The following is a 21846-nucleotide window of genomic DNA, read 5'->3' as shown; positions in this document are numbered from 1 at the left end:
AGTTTTCCCTGTCTTAGTACTAGGCTGTAGGAGACAACATTAGGAAGACAGTAGTTCCTGGCCTGGTAATGCTGACAATTTCATAGGAAATACACGTGTAGCAAATCATGAGACCCCAACAAGGACAGTACATTATCAGAGAATGAATCAATGTTATGGGAGTACTTTTAAAAGAGCAGATTTGGGAACATTGACTTTGCTTGTTCTGGGGTTGTGACAGTCAAGGGAGTCAGTCTTCAGAGAGGAGTTAACATTTCAGCTGGGTCTTGAAGAATAAGGAGTTTTTCTGGCTTGAAGGTGGTGGAGAGGATGGCTGTAGGCAGAGAAACAGCATCCTCAAATACACAGTGTCATGTAATTGGTGATGTGTGAGATGACCACAAGATTCTAACCATGGTGAACAAGTGAACAGGAAAAAGAGCAAGTACAAGAATGTGAGGGAAGAGCAGGATAATAATGAACTGAGTTTGGAGCTTGCTGAAGCGGGTGGGTATTCCAGGTCAAAATGTCTAATCAACAATGAAATGTTACATAATACAGATTTGGAGCTTTTAACAGGTGGTAAGTGAGGTACAGATCTTGGAGTCATTGGTGACTAATGGATGGTTAAACCAGTGAAGGTGGCCGAGATCACCCAGGGGGACGTTTAATTCAAGAGGAGCAGATAATGGAGCATAACACCTTGGAGCCCTGAACTTTAGCTAGCAATCCTGTGGTACCATTTATCCATATATGGGTTAAATGGGTTGTTGGATTTGGCTTAAGACCCTAGCCACCATTTAGAAAAGTTTCTATGTAGAAGTGCAGAGTAAGTTCAAGCAACTTACAATTTAATTTGGGGCCACAAACTGAAGTTGGAGCTTGGTTGTGCTTCTTTTTACATATCCTAAATATACCTTTTTACTCTATGGCTCAGTGTGCTGGAACTTGGAAAGCAATTCCTGGCATAGCCTGCCTACACACTTTGCATTTTTATTGCATTTGAGCATATCTTCAGCTGTACGTGGTATTTGAGGCTTACTTGGTTCATTTGTAATTCAAGTATGATGACATACAACTGGTACAATTAAACTAGGAGTGACTGTCATGTGCCTGGCACTGTGTTGAACTGCTGTTTGTTCGCTTCGGCCACTGTGATTAGTACCCTAAGGAACTGGGAGTGTGGTGAGTTTTTAACTCAAGTAGGGCCTTTTCAGAGAGTAATATTGGAGTTAAAAAGGCATTGTTTGCAGTGTCAGGAATATTGATGTGGCGAGGCTCTCAAAACCTCTTTCTTAGGCCTCCGTGATGTTACAGTAGTCTCACTTTATCCAAGGTTTCGTTTTCCAGTTTCTGAAGAAATCTCGCACCACCCTACTCTGTCCACTCAGGATGTGAATCCTCCCATTGTTCAGCATATCCATGCAGTACCTGCTCCTCAGTCACTCAGTAGCCACCTCAGTTGTCAGAGCTCCCGTAAAGGTATTGCAGTGCTTGTGTTCAACTAACCTTTATTTTACTTATAATAGCCCCAAAGCTGCAAGAGGAGCCATGCTGGCAATTAGCACATGCCAGCTAGAAGCTGTAAAATACTTCCATTATGTGAAAAGGTGAAAGTTCTTGATTTAATAAGGGGGGAAAAATCGTAAGCTGAGGCTGCTGAGATCTGTAATAAGAATGAATCTTCTATCCATGAAATTGTGAAGAGGGAAAAAGAAATTCATGTGTAGCCTGTATATGGTTTGGTACTATCCACAGTTTTGGGCATCCACTGGGAATCTTGGAATGTTTACCCCATGAATAAGGGGGGACTACTATATTCTATAATTCTTGGTCTCATTTTTATTAAAATAGTGTGAAGTGTTTTATTTTTGTTGTTGTTTCAAGTACATTTGAGAGAGTGAAACCCTCTGCTCTTTGCTGTGTTTACTATGTGTGACTATTATTAGAGATCTAGGACTATACTTACTATTTGGCACAAACTGACTATTCAGTGTCCTTGGTTTTATTTGTAATATACAAAACAAGAGGCTGGTTAACTGTAAGAGCTGCTTGTGTCTTCCTGTAACCACTTAGTAAGAACAACAGTGATTTACAGTACCCATAATGCCTCTGAGAAAATAACTTCTTTTAATAACTCAGCCTTCGTGTGGGGTAAGGTGGGGGGATATTCTTGTTTCATTAAAGACTGTGACTTCAGAAGTTCAGGATAAGTTTGGGGCAGTAGTGCTGGGCTGAGAGGAGGGCTTGGCAGGGCTCAGGAGGCCCAGGCCTGGCTGAGTGGAGAGCTGAATGCCTGGGGAAGAGGAAGAGGAAGTGATTCCAGACCTCATGCCTACCCTTGGATTTTCTCAGGACCTCCTCCCCCTTTCAGAGCACCCCAGTGCAACTTGTAACTGCCAGCAGTAGCATTTATTTGCCTGAGTCCTTTTGCCTCTGGAGCCCATTTTGACTATCCACATGGCAGGCCAGAAGTTCAGGAGCATCCTGGGAGAAGGAGCACACCCCTGGGAGAAGCCTTCAACCAGTAACTAACAGGAGGTGGAGTACAGATATCACAGCTCTGTCACCCCTTCGCTTGGATAGCTGATGTGTACACCTTACACTGGCTTCCCAGCAGACTTCAGCTTGTCACCCACCGTGGTAGCTGGCTTGACAACACTCTTTATTGGTTGCTTTCCCTTTCTTGTCATGCTTCTCCACTTCCCTATTGGTGTTTGCCTTCATCTCTCAAATGAACCCTCTCACTAGAGTATTTGGCTCAGGAGATGCTTTTGGGGAAAGCTAAGAAGAACTAAAACACCTCACCTCTTTCAGAGAGAAAGTTTCAGGCTTCTGGTGTAAATGCCCTCACACTTACAAGGTGGGCATGATGAGAAGGGAATCAAAGTGAAGACCTTAGTTAGGTGGCCCAGATTACAAATATGCCTGCTAGCAAGCACCTGTTGGGGTACTTGGAAGAGAGTGCTTGGAAGGGCACGGGCTACCTTTGATTTCTTTCTCTGAGCTCGACGCTGACTATTCCTCTTCTATCCATACACTCTTTCTTGACACTGGGCACAGTTCTTTTGACTAGGATTCTGTTTTCTAAATGACCATCATATTCCAGCCTTGGCTCTCAAGATGATGCCAAGTCATCTTGATGGAGCAGCAAGTCTACCAAAGCTTTAAGTGTTTACAGGCAGTCTCTTGGTTTATTTCCTAGAGCTCAAGATGTATTATTTCATCAGCCTAGCACCTTGTCCCTTCTAGGATCTGTCACATAATCCCCTATTTCAGCCACTTAATCCTGTGAGACCTGCCAGGTCCTTCAGTATAATTGAGGGATATCTGCTAGCCATCCTGTCCTCCAGACACAGTTGCTTGAAGAGTACATGTGAAGTGGAAAACTGGAGACGAGTGAAACCTAGGTTTGAGTCATTGTTTGGGTCCCAGCCCAAGCACACTGCTCCCCAGGGCACATTGACACAATGGAAAGAATCAACATGGTGTTTCCTGTTGGGGGTCAGGGGTGGTTACAAGTAGTCAACCACATATTGCATCTCTTGCACCAGAGGGCAATGCAGTGAGAGATGTATACAGGGGTCTCTGAAAACCTCACATTTAGGAAAAGAAAGCCTTTTAACCAAGACCAAAAATGTTAAATGGCTTGCTCAAGGTTTCACAGCTAGGAAGTGACAAAGCTGGGATTAAACCCTAATTACAGAGCCCATGGTCTTTACCACAGGCATGTGGGTGGCAGAGGACCCAGTGACTGGGAGAGTTTTCACAGTGGAAGTGAAAACAGGTGAGCTTGATAGCAAGGTTTCCTGGAGAACTAGGTGGGGAATGAAAAACAGCATGGCTCATAATACCCCTATAAAGATACAGCTTCACGGACTTCCATGGCAGAAAAACTATTACCCAAGAGGTAAGCACATAGCTAAACTCTTTTCCTTCGCTTCTTTGATGCCATCAGAACTGCTTTGAAGAGTTTCCTTGGAAAACAAAGCTCCCCAGATTGCATTCCTGGGGACTGTGAAACCGTCAACCTTTAATAAGCCCTCCAGCACCGCTGACACCTGGATACTCGGGGGACTTGGAGAATCCTTAACGTCTCTAATTTCTGGTTTGCCTTTTTCCTGGGACCGCCGGGACGCAGCCATCCACTTCGATATTGAAACTGTGGCAAAGCTAAGGTTTAAGTGGAAACAAATGGAATATATCCTTGTTACTGACCCGGCTTTGCCAGCATGCTCCCTCATCATCCCAAATGCCCCTGTGGGCTTCCACCCGCCTGTCTACTTCCTTTACAAGAGGCTAAGCCGACACCACGCGAGCATGTACGCGCTGGGGAAGGAGCCCCCGAAGCGAAGCCCTGTCGGAGGAGTTACGGGCGGGAGTGGGAACGGCTGGGTGTGGGGGCAGCAACGGCGCCACCGGCAGGGTGCGGGGAGCCAGGCTTGTCAGAGCTGGAGCGCGTCACCGTCGCCGCGAGAGACGCCGCGCTGCCCAATAGGCAGAGGCGCTCCCTAGCAGCCTGGTGGGAGCAGAGATATAAAAGTGCTCCAACAAACCCGGAGCTGGGGTGCCGACCGCGGGCTGCTGGCGGGCTGCGCGGTGCTCCGCGGGTCCGGGCTAACTGGCTCCTCGGGACGGCCTTGCACGCTCTGCGCCCTGCACTCCGGCTGCGCGCCCCGAGCCCGGCGAGAGGGCGCCCGACCCGCAGGCTCCCAGGGGAGGGGTGGCTCCTGCAAAATGGTCCCTCACCTCTTGGTGCTCTGTCTCCTCCCCTTCGTGAGAGCCACCGAGCCCCACGAGGGCCGGGCCGACGAGCAGAGCCTGGAGGCGGCCCTGGCCGTGCCCAATGCCTCGCACTTCTTCTCCTGGAACAACTACACCTTCTCCGACTGGCAGAACTTTGTGGGCAGGAGGCGCTACGGCGCCGAGTCCCAGAACCCCACGGTGAAAGCCCTGCTCATCGTGGCTTACTCCTTCATCATTGTCTTCTCACTCTTTGGCAACGTCCTGGTCTGTCATGTCATCTTTAAGAACCAGCGAATGCACTCGGCCACCAGCCTCTTCATCGTCAACCTGGCAGTTGCCGACATAATGATCACGCTGCTCAACACCCCCTTCACTTTGGTAAGGGGCCCGCTGCCTGCCGCCCCACCTTCTCTCTTCGTCTCCCTCTCCTATCTCAATTCTCTGGCCTCCCTCTGCCGTTCTGTGTCTCTCTGTGGGTCCCGACTTCTGTCTCCACGTCTTTCTTCCTCCGTATTTCTCCTCTCCTCTGCCTCTGCCTTCCTGTCCTAGTCTCCTTTCTCTCTCTTCTGTCATCTCGGTTCTTGACTCTCTCCTCTGTTTTTCTTAGTCTTTCTTTCAGTCTCTGTCTCTCTCTCTGAAGTCTTTCTGTCTTTCTTCTCCGTCTCTGTCTGTGTGTCCTCATCTTTTTTTTTTCTGTCTTTCTGTCTCCCTATTCGTCTGTCTCTGTCTCCTCACCTCTTATCTCTTTTTCTTCTTGTCAGTCTCTCTGTGATTTTATTTTTCTATTCTCTCTCCTCTCCTCTCCCCTCCTCTCCTCTCTTCCTCTCTCTCCCCTGCCACACTCTGATTCCTCCCCACTTCTTTCTGTCTCATCACTTTATAAGCCAGAGCTTCTGCGGAGGTGGCATTGGGTCAATAGTTTGAGTGTCTGCAGCCAGCTGGAAATGAATGACCATTTCCTGTTTAATCTCACTGGGTCTGGGCTTGCTTGATAATTGAGCAGTAAATCAATGCCCCTGAAATGTCAGCAGAGATGATCAGGTCCCCCTCCCTCTGAAGTGCAGCCTATTCAGTGCCCACCCGTACCCATGGGATGCTGCTTTGTGCTACAACTGAAATATCAAACAACTGCTAATTTTTAATGGAACATTAAGTGCATTTTCCCAGACCACTTATTTAAAGTGCATTTCCCTTCTGTGGATTGATCATGAGGCTGTGTTTGAGGTCTGTGTTGAGGAAGAAATGAGGGGAGTGGGCTTGGGCCACAGAGATCGGGCAGGCTGGGGGCATTTGCACATTGCAGCTGATGGGATTCCTCCCCCAAGCCCTGGCTACTTAGCACTGGTGGTGTCCCGCTGTGATCAGGGAGTGTGGCTCTCATGGATGCTTTGGGACTGTAAGGGCGATGACTGAGCAACCATAGTGACAGTTATACTGCATGTTTCTCTAGTGTGTTATATTTTTTCATTTTATGGAATAACTATTATTTGAGTGATTACTAAAGCAATATCTGTTAATCCCTCTCTGTCTCTCTCTCCGCTATCTCTCACACACACACAACCAGATATCACAGACAAGCAAAAAACACAGGATGAACCCCCACAAGTCCATCACCTGTGTGAACATCCTTCCAAATCTTATATTGAAAAAGTACACTCACATTCTCTTTTTCATCCTCACTTATTAGAATATTACTCACATTTTGCAGATGAGAAAACTAGGGCACAGAGAGGTTCAGTCCCTTGTCCAAAGCCACCTGGCCAGTAGCTGGCAGATCCAAGATGAGAATTCCATCCCCTAACTCAAATCCAGACGTCGGTCCACTAGGCCAGCCAGCTGGGAGTAAAGAACACTCTTGGACCATGTTTAGCTTCTGCTACTCCAAACCCTGGACTTGTTCTGATCTCCTTTCAGCCTACATCTAACGTATTGATAGCTGCTCAATATCCCCTGGGCATTACCCAAGGATGAGTGGGCTTTCAAATACTCCCCTCCTCCCTGGGTGTCTCAAAGCACAAGACAACAGCATCCCTGCCAACCCTTGCCCCTTCCTTGGTTTCTGACCTGAGAACCTACAATGGTGTGGTTGGGCTGGTCTATTCAGGTTGGGCACTGGGAAACCACAGAACATGGCCTTTTTTGCTGCTGCCCAGAGCCAGGATGCAGGGCTGGATCTGCAGCAGACACAAGAAGGGGTAGGGAGGCCATGGACTCAAGGACAGGCTACACCTGACAGCTGGCAATACCTGCTCCAGAGGATCTCCTGCAAGAGATCTATAGGATGTCAAGGTCCTCAGAACCCAGCACCCCCTCCAGTATGAGCCAAAGCAGCTTAGCCTTGAACCTGATCCATCAAACTGCCCCAATCCAAATTTGGATTACAGCTTTTAGGGTGCTGGCAGGTAGGAAAGGGAGAAGGTTATGGGGAGGGGCTTCCAACCCCTCGGCCTACTCAGCTCAGGCTCCCCCACTGGGAAAGGCATGCCTGCCTTTGGCTGATTGGCAATGATATCCTTCTTCCCTGGTCTCCCTTCCTATCCACTTCATCTACTGCAGTCAGCATGAAACCCAGCTCTGATAATGGAGAGAAAAGCAATTACTTACAGTTCCCCTGGTAGATAAGAGATAGATGTACACAGAATGTAGTGGAGCCTGGAGGAGGGAGTCTTTCATTCTGACCCATCGGAGTCCCATGAGAGGGTTAAAGGAGACTGCAAAGAATGTGACATTTCAACAGGACCTGGCTGAATAGGAATTTTCCAGGTCGAGATGAACACTTAGTGCAGACAGAGGGACCAGGGAGAACAAAGGCATTGAAGCATCAAAGTTCATGGTGTGTTGTGGGAACGCTGAGTGGCTCAATGAAGTTGGAGCAGCAGGAAGCACAGTGGAGGAGTGGGCAGGGGAGGCAGAAGCCTCATATGTTGTAATAATAATATGTCGTATGTCTCATATGTTGTAATAATGGCAGTTGATAGCGTTAATGTACTAGGCACTATTGTACCTACTTTACATATGTTATCAATCTTGATTGATGTAACAACCATGTGAAAAGGGTTAGCCCATTTTACAGATGAGGAAAGTGGGGCTCAGAGGGCCCAATGCCTTGCCCAAGGTCACAGTGATCAGTGGCAAACACTCTGCTGTAAGTCACTACATTATACTCCTTCTCTTGGGCCGACTTGCCCTGTTTCTATGCCTCTGTGCCTCTGCCCCCTCCCATCCCTATCTGGTGGCCCCATTGCCCTTTGTCTGGGTCCCTACAAAGCATTGATTACTTTCTGTCTTGCACTTGAGTTGACCCTCCTCTGCCCTGGCTGCAAACTCCTTAATCAGAATCAATGCTCAATCTCTCAGGCATGGGATGTTACTCACAGGAGCTGCTCAAGTACTAATTGAATGAGTAAATAGTGCTGGGTGATGTGGGATAAGGACCGGGCCTCCTTCTAGGGCCCTACAAGGTTTTGAGAGCTTGTCTTCTCTCCCCACACCTGTCAACACCTCTCCAGGTCCCTGGGTCTTCACCCCAGATGATGACCTGCAAGGCCAGTTTAGCCAAGATTTGCCAGCACAGCCTGCATGCATGCTGTGTTGTGACAATTCAGATGTGTCTCCCCTACTAGAGTGAACTTGTGTGGACCAAGAGTGAATTTTGTTATTGCACATAAAAATAGCTACTATTTACTTCTAATAATAGCTGAACAATCTGCCAGACATTGTGTTTTGCCCTTTACAGACATTTAAAAAATTTAAACCTTATACTAAGCCTATAAGGAAGAGATTTTTGATGGCCTTTTTTTTTTTTGCAAATGAGGAAACAGATTCAGAGAGGTTACCTATCTTGCCCAGGCCCTCACAGTAAGAAACTGTTAGAGGTGGGAAGTCCAACTCCAAAGCCCACATCCTTCCCAAGCTCTCCTGGCATCTAACGGAGCCTGGCCCAGAAGCATGATCAGGGTTTGCTGAATTGAATGAATGAAAATGAGTTGTGCAGGAGAAAATCATGTTTACTCCACAATTCAGTCTCATAGACAGAAAGAAGGGAGAAGCTGGAGGAATCCTCCTAAGGGCATGCTCCTCAGAGACCTCTAGGGATGGGTGTCAAAGTCAAGGCCTGTCTGTCTCCTAACATCTTTGGGCTCATCTCCAGGTTCGCTTTGTGAACAGCACATGGATATTTGGGAAGGGCATGTGCCATGTCAGCCGCTTTGCCCAGTACTGCTCCCTGCACGTCTCAGCACTGACGCTGACAGCCATTGCGGTAGACCGCCACCAGGTGAGGGTACCTACCCCTAATGCTCTGCTCTTCCCTGTCTTGCTTCCCCTTCCTGGAAGTTGCAGGGGCTCTGAAGACAGTGTTTTAACCCAGTTTTCAATGAGTGTGTTTCTCTTCTTATTGATCAACATGAACACATAAGTTAGTGATATTAAACCCTTTGTCCTAATTGTCACAGAAAGTTATTCTTAGTTTGTTGATCCAATGAATACTCATTGCTGGCATTTTCTTTTTTCTTTTTCTTTTCTTTTTTTTTTTTTTGAGAGACAGAGTCTCACTCTTGTCGCTCAGGCTGGAGTGCAGTGGCGCCATCTTGACTCAACCTCTGCCTCCTGGGTTCAAGGAATTCTCCTGCCTCAGCCTCCTGAGTAGCTGGGATTAGAGGTGCCTGCCACCATGCCCGGCTAATTTTTGTACTTTTAGTAGAGGTGGGGTTTCGCCATATTGGCCAGGCTGGTCTTGAACTCCTGACCTCAGATAATACACCCACCTCGGCCTCCCAAAGTGCTGGGATTACAGGCATGAGCCACCGTGCCCGGCCATTGCTGGCATTTTCTGTCTCAGAAATTAGTGAGCTTGTTTTGAGGATAGAAAAGCAAATCCGGAAAATCACAGATTAAAGGAGAGGAGTAATTGCAGGTCAGAGACGAGGCTTCAGAGGGAGAAATGAATATTTACCAATTCAGGCTGTTCAGGCGGAAAACAAGCCAGGATGTCCAGGTGGCAAGAGCAGGCATTGCAGTGGAGCATGGCAGCTCTGGGTCAGGAAGGTATTCTAACAGTTCTGCCCCCATGGGAAGCTCATAGGTATATATGGTGAAAGGAACTGACCAGGACATCTAAGTAGGACAGCTTCATGCCAGGGGCCTTTTCCATGCTTACTCAATGAACTCACGTTGTATGCTTAGACCTATGCTGAATTATAGAATGGAGGCTCAGTAAAGTGCATATGTAGCTTTTCCAAGATCATGTGCCTATGAATGGTGAAGCTAGGATTAGGACTGAGGTCTGTCTGGCTCCAAGCCCATGTTCCAGTCACTAGACCATGCTGTTCTGAGAAGGCTCAAAGGAATCTACAAGGCCAGTATTATGAGGGCCACCAGACACAGAAAGATGAGATTCATTCTGAGTAGCACCATGAGATGCAACAAGGACCACGGGATAGGAGGCTTCAAAGATGCAGTTTCAAAGATACAGTCAGTCCAATGTGGGAAGAATTCTCGCGTAGAAGTGTCTAAAGGTAGACAAAGCTGCCTGGGAGGTAATGAGTTTCATGTCACCAGCCATATTTAAGCAAAGTGAGAATGACAACTTGATGGGGAGGTATTTGAGGAGATTCCTGCATCTGATAAGGAATGGGACTCGTCAAATTGTGAGATCTCTTTATCTCTGAAATGCCATAATTTTGTAAGAATCAACTCTTAATGTATGTTGCAGATGCTTTAGTGTAAAGTGTGAAAAGTTTGCATATCAATATTTCCTGCCTTTTCTTAACTGTCTCCCTTAATTTAACTAGAAGGACTTCTGATTACTTTTGCCTGGCCTATGCTTACCCCAGATTAATGCAACCGAGCATTGACCATGGGCTAAGGGTGGGTCTGGGGAATGGGGCAAAGTCTTGCTCATGTTGACCATGTTACTGCAACATATACCCCAACAAGGGGCTCTGTCCCAAGGTCAACGGAGTCTTTGAGAAGTGCTTGGAGCCTCTGCCCCAGGCTGCCACTCCCTTCAGCAATCTGAACACAAGAGTGTGAGGGGCAGAGATGGCTGAATCCAGAACGGAGATATGCTGTCAGCTTCTGAAGCCTCATTGCTTCTTCCCATAAAACCTTGAAAACATTGGGAGGAATAAAAAAAAGTTCAGGACACAGCCAGAATGTCCAGTGTGTTCTGGGATGGCATCTAGAGGTGGTGGCACCTCTTCCTGACCTCTTCCCCCTAACACTGGACTAACCTATCCCAAATGCCTTTTTCAAAAAAGAATGTTCTCATCTGAAAATGAGGATGGTTTTAAATCCCTAAGTCTTTATTTAAACCTTTTAGGAGAATTGATTGATACACAGCAGCAACTCCAAGATGCATTTCAGCCTGAAGCCTGCAACATTGAGTTTATTATGGGTGTGTGAGACTTGGACCCTGTTGCAATTTTAGTAATGGCTTTCATAAACATGTTGGGAGTTCCCACATAAGTGCCCATGCAGCTTCCCAGGATGAGTGATGAGAATGGTCTCTTCCTGTCTGTCAGACCCTCTCAGAGTCCATCATAACCTAAGGGGTCTAGAATCATGGGAAGATGAGCTCAGGTCCCGAGGAGATGGGAGCTGACCATGGACTTGCTCATCTCCCAGCCTCACTGTGATGCCATGTGAGCAGCCTTCCTCCTGGACCCCTCCCCAGCCCTCTCACTGGACCCTGGTTCAGCCTGAGTATGATCAGCAAGAGGCAGATGACCTGCCCCGGGTCTCTGAATCCAGATGACCCTTTCTTTCCTCCTCTGGAGGTGGGCTGTTGGGTGGGACATGGCTGGGCCTCCTCTCCCGCAGCAGCTACCTGGTGTAGCTCAGGGGCTCAATAATGAACATAAGGGGTGCTTGACTTTATCAATAGGGCCTGCCTTATGTGACAAGTGAGCTGTGCCATCCAGATTTCTTTTTATTTATTTATGTATTTTCATTTTTTAAAAAAATATATAGAGGCAGGGTCTCACTGTGTTGCCCAGTCTGGTCTAGAACTCCTGGGCTCAAGTGATTCTTCTGCCTCAGCCTCCCAAAGTGCTGGGATTACAGGCGTGAGCTCCTGCACCTGGCCCAGATTTCTGATTTGTTCCAAAACGTCTTCAGTTAGTGATGCGGTTTGCTTGTTTTCCAGGTCATTATGCACCCTTTGAAACCTCGGATCTCAATCACAAAGGGTGTCATCTACATCGCTGTCATCTGGACCATGGCTACATTCTTTTCACTCCCACATGCTATCTGCCAGAAATTATTTACCTTCAAATACAGGTGAGATGAATTCGTAGGGATCCACCTGGTGATTCGCGTCTTCTCCTGAGTCAGGCTTGACCAAGGGATACCTGAGGCCCCCAGGAGCTCACAACTCTCTGAGTAACTAGTACCTGCCTCACTGAATCTTTCTCTGGCTCGCTCCCATCCTGTTACCTCCTGGTCCATGCCTGTCCTCTACATTTTGTCTGCTTTCTCTCTTCTTTAGCTTCTCCCCTATTCTCTTTCCGGGTTCTCTGCAAGGACAAAGCAATAATTATCAGCGTTTGTCACCAGGGTGCTGTACTCATGCAGCCTGAGATCCCAGTCACCAAGGCCTTGTTGAAAAGGAGCAAGGTGTAAACCGCTCACACTATCTACAAACAAAACCTGCATGCAAGTCTGAGCCTGAGGCAGGCTTCTCTATCTCCCCCACCTCCTGTACATGTTTATCTTATGCTCTACTGAATGAGAACGTCTTTCTTTCAACACACAGTTTTTTAAAACTTAAACTGCTTCATTAGGTGATCTCCCTGCTGCACTGTCAGTTTGGGAAGAACTGGCCTTGTTTCTTTGTTATCTCGGTGATCCCCACACTTAGCTTACTGTCTCCACATAACAAGCTCTTGGTATGCATTTACTGAATAAATGATCTTAGAGTGACTTTTTTTTTTTTTTTTTTTTTTGAGACAAAGTCTCATTCTGTTGCCCAGGCTGGAGTGCAATGGCACGATCTCAGATCACTGTAACCTCCGCCACCGGGGTTCAAGCAATTCTCCTGCCTCAGCTTCCCAAGTAGCTGGGATTACAGGCACGCACCACCATTCCTGGCTAATTTTTTGGGTTTTTTTTTTTTTATATTTATTTTATTATTATTATTATTTTTTTTGGAGACGGAGTCTCGCTCTGTCACCCAGGCTGGAGTGCAGTGGCCGGATCTCAGCTCACTGCAACTTCCACCTCCCGGGTTCAAGCGATTCTCCTGCCTCAGCCTCCCGAGTAGCTGGGACTACAGGTGCCCGCCACCTCGCCCGGCTAGTTTTTTGTATTTTTTTAGTAGAGACGGGGTTTCACCATGTTAGCCAGGATGGTCTCGATCTCCTGACCTCATGATCCGCCCATCTCGGCCTCCCAAAGTGCTGGGATTACAGGCTTGAGCCACTGTGCCCGGCCAATTTTTTGTATTTCTAGTAGAGATGGGTTTCACCATGTTGGCCAGGCTGGTCTCGAACTTCTGACCTCAGGTTATCTGCCCACCTTGGGCTCCCAAAGTGCTGAGAGTACAGGCATGAGCCACTGTGCCCAGCCTCTTAGAGTGATTTTTGTCATTTGTTATTGTTGTTGTTGTTGGTCACTGGTATGTCTTTTCTTAAAAATTTTAAATTATACTTTAAATTATGGGATGCATGTACAGAATATGAAGTTTTGTTACATAGGTATACACATGCCCTGGTGGTTTGCTGCACTCATCAACCTGTCACCTACATTAGGTATTTCTCCTAATGTTGTTCCTCCCCTAGTTCCCATCCCCTGACAGGCCCCAGTGTATGATGTTCCTCTCCCTATGTCCATGTGTTCTCATAGTTCAACTCTCACTTATGAGTGAGAATATGTGGTGTTTGATTTTCTGTTCTTGTCATAGTTTGCTGAGAACAATGGTTTCCAGCTTCATCCATGTCCCTGCAAAGGACATGAACTCATCCTTTTTTATGGCTGCATAGTATTCCATGGTGTATGTGTGCCACATTTTCTTAATCCAGTCTATCATTGATGGACATTTGGGTTGGTCCAAGTCTTTGCTGTTGTGAATAGTGCCGCAGTAAACATATGTGTGCATGTGTCTTTATAGTAGAATGATTTATAATCCTTTGGGTACATACCCAATAAAGGGATTGCTGGGTCAAATGGTATTTCTAGTTCTAGATCCTTGAGGAATCACTACGTTGTCTTCCACAATGGTTGAACTAATTTGCACTCCCACTAACAGTGTAAAAGCATTCCTATTTCTCCATATCCTCTCCAGCATCAATTGTTTCCTGACTTTTTAATGATTGCCATTCTAACTGGCATGAGATAGCATCTCATTGTAATTTTGATTTGCATATATCTGATGACCAGTGATGGCCAGCATTTTTTCAAATGTCTCTTGGCTGCATAAATGTCTTCTTTTAAGAAGTGTCTGTTCATATCCTTTGCCCACTTTTTGATTTTTTTTTTTTTCTTGTAAATTTGTTTAAGTTCTTTATAGATCCTGGATATTAGCCCTTCGTCAGATAGATAGATTGCAAAAATTTTCTCCCATTTTGTAGGTTGCCTGTTCACTCTGATGGTAGTTTCTTTTGCTGTGCAGAAGCTTTTTAGTTTAGTTAGATCCCATTTATCAATTTTGGCTTTTGTTGCCATTGCTTTTGGTGTTTTAGACACTAAAAGGAAGTCTTTGCCCACGCCTACATCCTGAATGGTACTGCCCATGTTTTCTTCTAGGATTTTTATGATCCTAGGTCTTAGTTTAAGTCTTTGATCCATCTTGAGTTGATTTTTGTATAAGATGTAAAAAAGGGATCCAGTTTCAGTTTTCTGCATATGGCTAGCCAGTGTTTCCAACAACATTTATTAAATAGGGAATCTTTCCCCCTTGCGTGTTTGTGTCAGGTTTGTCAAAGATCAGATGGTTGTAGATGTGTGGTGTTATTTCTGAGGCCTGTGTTCTGTTTCATTGGTCTATATATCTGTTTTGGTACTAGCACCATGCTGTTTTGGTTATTGTAGCCTTGTAGTATAGTTTGAAGTCAGGTAGCATGATGCCTCCAGCTTTGTTCTTCTTGCCCAAGATTGTCTTGGCTATATGGACTCTTTTTTGGTTCCATATGAAGTTTAAAGTAGTTTTTCCAATTCTGTGAAGAAACTTAGTGGTAGCTTGATAGGGATACCATTGAATCTATAAATTACTTTGGGCAGTATGGCCATTTTCATGATATTATTTCTTCCTATCCCTGAGCATGGAATGTGTTTCCATTTGTTTGTGTCCTCTTTTATTTTGTTGAGCAGTGGTTTGTAGTTCTCCTTGAAGAGGCCCTTCACATCTCTTGTAAGTTGTATTCCTAGGTATTTTATTATCTTAGTAGCAATTGTGAATGGGAGTTCACTCATGATTTGGCTCTCTGTTTGTCTGTTATTGGTGTATAGGAATGCTTGTGATTTTTGCACATTGATTTTGTATCCTGAGACTTTGCTGAAGTTGCTTATCAGCTTAAGGAGATTTTGGGCTGAGACGATGGGGTTTTCTAAATATACGATCTGCAAACAGAGACAATTTGACTTCCTCTTTTCTTATTTGAATATCCTTTCTTTCTTTCTCCTGCCTGACTGCCCTGGCCAGAACTTCTAATACTATGTTGAATAGGAGTGATGAGAGAGGGCATCCTTGTCTTATGCCAGTTTTCAAAGGGAATACTTCCAGTTTTTGTCCATTCAGTATGATATTGGCTGAAGGTTTGTCATATATAGTTCTTATTACTTTGAGATACGTTCCATTAATACCCAGTTTATTGAGAGTTTTTAGTATGAAAAGGTGCTGAATTTTGTCGAAGGCCTTTTCTGCATCTATTGAGATAATCGTGGTTTTTGTCATTGGTTCTGTTTATGTGATGCATTATGTTTATTGATTTCCATATGTTGAACCAGCCTTGCATCCCAGGGATGAAGCTGACTTGATCGTGGTGGATAAGGTTTTTGATGTTCTGCTGGATTCGGTTTGCCAGTATTTTATTGAGGATTTTCGTATTGATGTTCATCAGAGATATTGGCCTGAAATTTTCTTTTTTTGTCGTGTCTCCGCCAGGTTTTGGTATCAGCACGATGCTGGCCTAATAAAATGAGTTAAGGAGGATTCCTTCTTTTTCTGTTGTTTGGAATAGTTTCAGAAGGAATGGTACCAGCTCCTCTTTGTACCTCTGGTAGAATTTGGCTGTGAATCCGTCTGGTCCTGGACCTTTTTTTGCTTGGTAGGCTATTAATTACTGCCTCAATTTCAGAACTTATTAGTGGTTTATTATGGGTTTTGACTTCTTCCTGGTTTAATCTTGGGAGGGTGTATGTGTCCAGGAATTATCCACTTCTTCTAGATTTTCTAGTTTATTTGTGTGGAGGTATTTATAGTATTCTGTGATGGGAGTTTGTATTTCTGTGGGATCAGTGGTGATATCCCCTATATCATTTTTTATTGCATCTATTTGATTATTCTCTCTTTTCTTCTTTATTAGTCTGGCTAGTGGTCTATCTATTTTGTTGATCTTTTCAAAAAACCAGCTCCTGGATTCATTGATTTTTTTTGAAGGGTTTTTCGTGTCTCTATCTCTATCAGTTCTGCTCTGATCTTAGTTATTTCTTGTCTTCTGCTAGTTTTTGAATTTCTTTGCTGTTGCTTCTCGAGTTCTTTTAATTTTGATGTTAAGGTGTCAATTTTAGATCTTTCCTGCTTTCTCTTGTGGCCATTTAGTGCTATAAATTTCCCTCTACACACTGCTTTAAATGTGTCCCAGAGATTCTGGTACGTTGTGTCTTCATTCTCATTGGTTTCAAAGAGCATCTTTATTTCTACCTTCATTTCGTTATTTACTCAGTAGTCATTTCATAGCTGGTTATTCAGTTTCCAGGTAGTTGTGTGGTTTTGAGTGAGTTTCTTAATCCTGGGTTCTAGTTTGATTGCACTGCGGTCTGAGAGATTGTTATTATTTGTATTCTTTTGCATTTGCTGAGGAGTGTTTTATTTCTAATTATGTGGTCAATTTTGGAATAAGTGGGATGTGCTGCTGAGAAGAATGTATATTCTATTGATTTGGGGTAGAGAGTTCTGTAGATGTCTATTAGGTCCATTTGGTCCAGAGCTGAGTTAAAGTCCTTAATATGCTTGTTAATTTTTTGTCTCATTGATCTGTCTAATATTGACAGTGGGGTGTTAAAGTCTCCCATTATTATTGTGTGGGAGTCTGAGTCTCTTTGTAGGTCTCTAAGAACTTACTTTATGAATCTGGGTGCTCTTGTATTGGGTATGTATATATTTAGGAAAGTTAGCTTTTGTTGCTGCATTGATCCCTTTACCATCATGTAATGCCCTTCTTTGTCTCTTTCGATATTTGTTGGCTTAATGTCTGGTTTATCAGAGATTAGGATTGTAACTCCTGCTTTTTATTTATTTATTTATTTATTTATTTATTTATTGAGATGGGGTTTCGCTCTTGTTGCCCAGGCTGGAGTGCAATGGCACAATCTTGGCTCAACGCAACCTCTGGCTCCCGGGTTAAAGTGATTCTCCTGCCTCATCCTCCCGAGTAGCTGGGATTATAGGCATGCGCCACCATGCCTGGCTAATTTTGTATTTTTAATAGAGACACGGTTTCTCCATGTTGGTCAGGCTGGTCTCAAACTCCCGAACCTCAGGTGATCCGCCCGTCTCAGCCTCACAAAGTGCTGGGATTACAGGCGTAAGCCACCCTGCTGGGCTTCATTTGTTGTGTTAGATGACCTTCCTTAGAGACAGATTTTGCCTTAAAGTCAGGTACACCTGCAAGAGGCTAATTGAGGCAGTGTTCCCAAGAGCAATGGGAAAGAGAGTGGCAGAGGCTGGACAGGGAACAGGGAGAGACTAAGGAAGGGTATGATTTCAGGGGAAGCTGTCCCTGCCCCACAGGAGGCTCTGGGGCCAACTGAAAATGCAGAGTTGGCCTCACCTTGAGGCCAGGTAACTGGGCTTTCCTATTTCTCCATCTCTCAGTCTTTTGTTACAGGTGTTTTCTAGGAAAACTGGAAACTCCCAGCCAATTATGGCTGTACTGAATCGTGGGAAGGGCCTTGGGTGGCCTTAGGGGAGTCCTAGGCACCTAGAAGATCACAGATGCCAGCTGTTTCTTGCTGGGGAGTTTGTTCTCCAGACTGGCAAAGGGGCTCTGCAGGGATCCAGGGAGTGTCTGTCACAGGAGCCATGCTCCACCCCACCTGCAGCACACGCGCGCGCGTGCGCACACACACACACACACACACTTCTGTGACAAAAGCAAGGTCAAGAGAAATAAGCCCAGAAGGTGGATTTCACCTAATTTATAAAGGCCCCCTCCAGGAATTCTAGGACATTGAAATGAATCACATGCCCAGGCCCCCAACATCCAGGCTGCCCTTCTACCTTTCCATATAGAGGACTTATTTTTTTTCCCCCTAACAAAAGCAAAGGAAGTTTCCTCTCTCTTTTGTTAGTGATGACCACCAGCACATAGAACTAGAGCACCAAGCCACATGGATATTCCTAAAAAGGCTGAAGAGGACCGGGGTACATTCCATATAGAATAAATACTTGTTCTATGAATGGCTGAAGAGATGTTAGTTCAGGCTTTACCACTCATATGCTCAAGACCCATCATTTCTTTTCTTTATGCCTTAGTTTTCCCTTTAAAATGGGGAAGTAGCACAATGGGAAATTCTAGGATTTCCTCAAGGATGAGTTACTTTTCAATCTGGGAACATGAGCATTTCATTCATTTATTCAAGAAATATTTATTGGGTCTCTACTATGGGCTAGGAATTGCACAAGATTAAGAGAACACAGAGAAATTCAGGTGTATCCTTTACCTCTATGCAGTTCCCAGCCTAGTGGGGGAGGCAGAAATGTAATCAGATAATTAGGCTACAGCATCAAAAGTGCTTTATTAGATGGATGTACCAGGAGCCCGGTGGAAGGAGAGGCCAGTGCTTCTTGGGATGAAGGCTTTCCACACTAATCTCTCCTTTCCGTTACCTCTCTCCCCCTCCCTACTTCCTGCCCCCAGTGAGGACATTGTGCGCTCCCTCTGCCTGCCAGACTTCCCTGAGCCAGCTGACCTCTTCTGGAAGTACCTGGACTTGGCCACCTTCATCCTGCTCTACATCCTGCCCCTCCTCATCATCTCTGTGGCCTACGCTCGTGTGGCCAAGAAACTGTGGCTGTGTAACATGATTGGCGATGTAACCACGGAGCAGTACCTTGCCCTGCGGCGCAAAAAGAAGAAGACCATCAAAATGTTGATGCTGGTGGTGGTCCTCTTTGCCCTCTGCTGGTTCCCCCTCAACTGCTACGTCCTCCTCCTGTCCAGCAAGGTCATCCGCACCAACAATGCCCTCTACTTTGCCTTCCACTGGTTTGCCATGAGCAGCACGTGCTATAACCCCTTCATATACTGCTGGCTGAACGAGAATTTCAGGATTGAGCTAAAGGCATTACTGAGCATGTGTCAAAGACCTCCCAAGCCTCAGGAGGACAGGCCACCCTCCCCGGTTCCTTCCTTCAGGGTGGCCTGGACAGAGAAGAATGATGGCCAGAGGGCTCCCCTTGCCAACAACCTCCTGCCCACCTCCCAACTCCAGTCTGGGAAGACAGATCTGTCATCTGTGGAACCCATTGTGACAATGAGTTAGAGGAGGTTGGGAAGAGGGAGTGGAAGGGGTCTGTCTCCACCCAAGGCAGGGAAAGAGAGCCTATTCTCACACATGATCTTCAGAGTGCTTGAAACACACTCCTGCAGAAGCTGTAGGACTCTTGAATTCCTAGGAAACTGTCCAGCCTCCTAGCCCCATGTGATGTGAAAACTAAAAGGCACCACCAACTAGACATGTGTTCATAAATCCCATCTAAGAAACACTGGGAGGCACAGCAGTCGGGATCTCTGAGGAAGAGGAGCGAGGACAACTTTGGCCCAGATGGGGGCTGAATCATTCAACTGCCTCCATCTGTGGGGCAGCTGCTGCCCTACAGCCCTTCCTACTGCTAAGCATCCCGAAGGGAGACCTGCATCATACTTTGGGTGTGGTGACCCAGATGCACAGAGCTCTGCTTGAAACAAGTACACGGGCCAGGGAAATGCCAGCAAGCCAGAGTGGGCGTGGAGATTTTTATGCCTCACTTTCTGGAGTCACTGGGCCATGATGAATCAGAAGTCTTCAGTGGCCTAGCAATACGCAGACAAGAAAGGACCCACTTGGGTTCCTTAAAACAAAGGGCACTTATTATTACCACTTAGAAAAATTCAGAAAAGCATACACACACACACACACACACACACATACACAATCACTCTCTTATCCCATCCATTTGTGATAACATCTGTGAACATGCTGTGGCTCTATTTGCAATGTTTTCCTTTGTGTGTGTGACTGCGTGCATGTGTGCATGACCTTTTTTTTTTTTCATTTATACTTTTTCATTTAGATTGTAATGATTAACAGAAACAGGGGTACCTTTCCCAGGGGTGTCCACCAGAAGAGTTGAAGAAGAGGTGAGAAGAACCCAAGGTGAAGCCTGTCACCATGCAGACAGAACTGCCCCCTATTGTAGACAGTGGTGGGAAGGGCCTGGCTCACATGCCCCTCCTTAGAGGCAGCCTCACGATGAACCAGGGAATCAAACTCAACCAGGAGGCATGATTCCTCCTCTCCTGCTATTGCACAAAAACAAGAGGTGGTGAAACATTGTTCTGTTTTCACAAGAGATGAGGGAGCAGGCTTTCCAATATGCTGTAAGTAATTGTGCTTAGACACCTCATCCTCCCGAGCTGTCTAGAAAGGCATTTTGCTATGCTGTCTGAATAATGGGAGTTTTTTCACACCATTTCTCAAAAGGAGATTCACTGTCAATATCATTTTAGTGGTTCAGATGTCACTTTGACTTACAGAAACCTATGCATCCTTAAGAAACCTCAATTCTTAAAGGTCTAACTGGCCAGATAAATCTCATTCCAGGGACTGATTGTTTTTATCACCTTCCATCTGGTCCTGAATGACTCACTGTATCACCCAGAAAAGAGACCTGTCAGGCAGAATCGAGCTTAATTCACCTGCTCTAAACAATTGCTACTGACATACTGCTTTTAGGTTTTCTTCGAGCACCAGATAAACTCTGAAAGCAAAGCATGGATATGAGCTCAGTAGGAAACTAAGGTTTGAGGGAGAGTTTGTCACTTAGACCTCTTGGCTGTTAACTGAAACTGAACCTGGTCACATCATCTGCTTCCCTGTAATGAACTATGAGGGTTCATTATCCTAGTTTCTATTTATGAAGATGGTTGAAAATTTTCAAGACACAAAATTTTGAAAACTCACTTACTGAATTATGGGCAAAACCGTGACTTTCATTGGGCAGAGAGAGTCTTCTAAGCCCACAGGGATCCCCAAATTGACTTTTCAGGACAAAAGGCTCATGTACCTGTACTTATTGTCTCTGTGGTGTGTCAAGAAGTAGCTAATGGTTTCACCTGAAAGCTGCCATAGAAATTCTATGAACTGGCTGGGCACGGTTGCTCACGCCTGAAATACCAGCACTTAGGGAGGCCGAGGCGGGCGGATCACGAGGTCAGGAAATCGAGACCATCCTGGCTAACACGGTGAAACCGCATCTCTACTAAAAATACAAAAAATTAGCTGGGCGTGGTGGTGGGCGCCTGTAGTCCCAGCTTCTAGGGAGGCTGAGGCAGGAGAATGGTGTGAACCTGGGAGACGGAGCTTGCAGTGAGCTGAGATAACACCACTGCACTCCAGCAAGAGTGACAGAGCAAGATTCTGTCTCAAAAAAAAAAAAAAAAAAAATTCTATGAACCAGAATGAAACAAGACAGCAGGGATACAGAAGGTTTGTTCTGCTCTGGGAAGCATGGAGGATGTTGCACTTCACTCCTCTCTGAGGGTGTCTAGGAATACAGAAGCTCCTTGACTTACATCTCAGTAAACCCATCGTAAGTCCAAAATATTGGAAGTTGAAAATGCATTGAATACGCTCAACCTACTGAACATCGTAGCTTAGCCAAGCCTACCTTAAATGTTCTGAGAACACTTATATTAGACT

At 45.6% G+C, this 21846-nt stretch overlaps 1 protein-coding gene across 2 annotated transcripts; it reads left to right on the top strand.

The window, feature by feature from the left end:
* Nucleotides 1-4486: 4486 nt before the first annotated feature.
* LOC105484337 (G protein-coupled receptor 83) lies at nt 4487-21121 on the top strand. 2 transcript variants are annotated; one of them, XM_011745858.3, is made up of 4 exons: nt 4491-5103; nt 8876-9001; nt 11873-12006; nt 18804-21121. In XM_011745858.3, the coding sequence occupies exons 1-4, from the start codon at nt 4717-4719 to the stop codon at nt 19426-19428; spliced, it is 1272 nt and encodes a 423-aa protein (XP_011744160.1). In that variant the 5' UTR covers nt 4491-4716; the 3' UTR covers nt 19429-21121. The 2 variants fall into 2 exon arrangements, with proteins under 2 accessions (XP_024649383.1, XP_011744160.1); XM_024793615.2 differs by lacking the exon at nt 8876-9001 and having other exon boundaries at nt 4487-5103.
* Nucleotides 21122-21846: the final 725 nt, after the last annotated feature.

This window comes from Macaca nemestrina, chromosome 12 (assembly GCF_043159975.1).
Source record: "Macaca nemestrina isolate mMacNem1 chromosome 12, mMacNem.hap1, whole genome shotgun sequence".
NCBI classification, from domain to species: Eukaryota; Metazoa; Chordata; class Mammalia; order Primates; family Cercopithecidae; genus Macaca; species Macaca nemestrina.
This window is presented reverse-complemented; position numbering and strand designations above follow the sequence as displayed.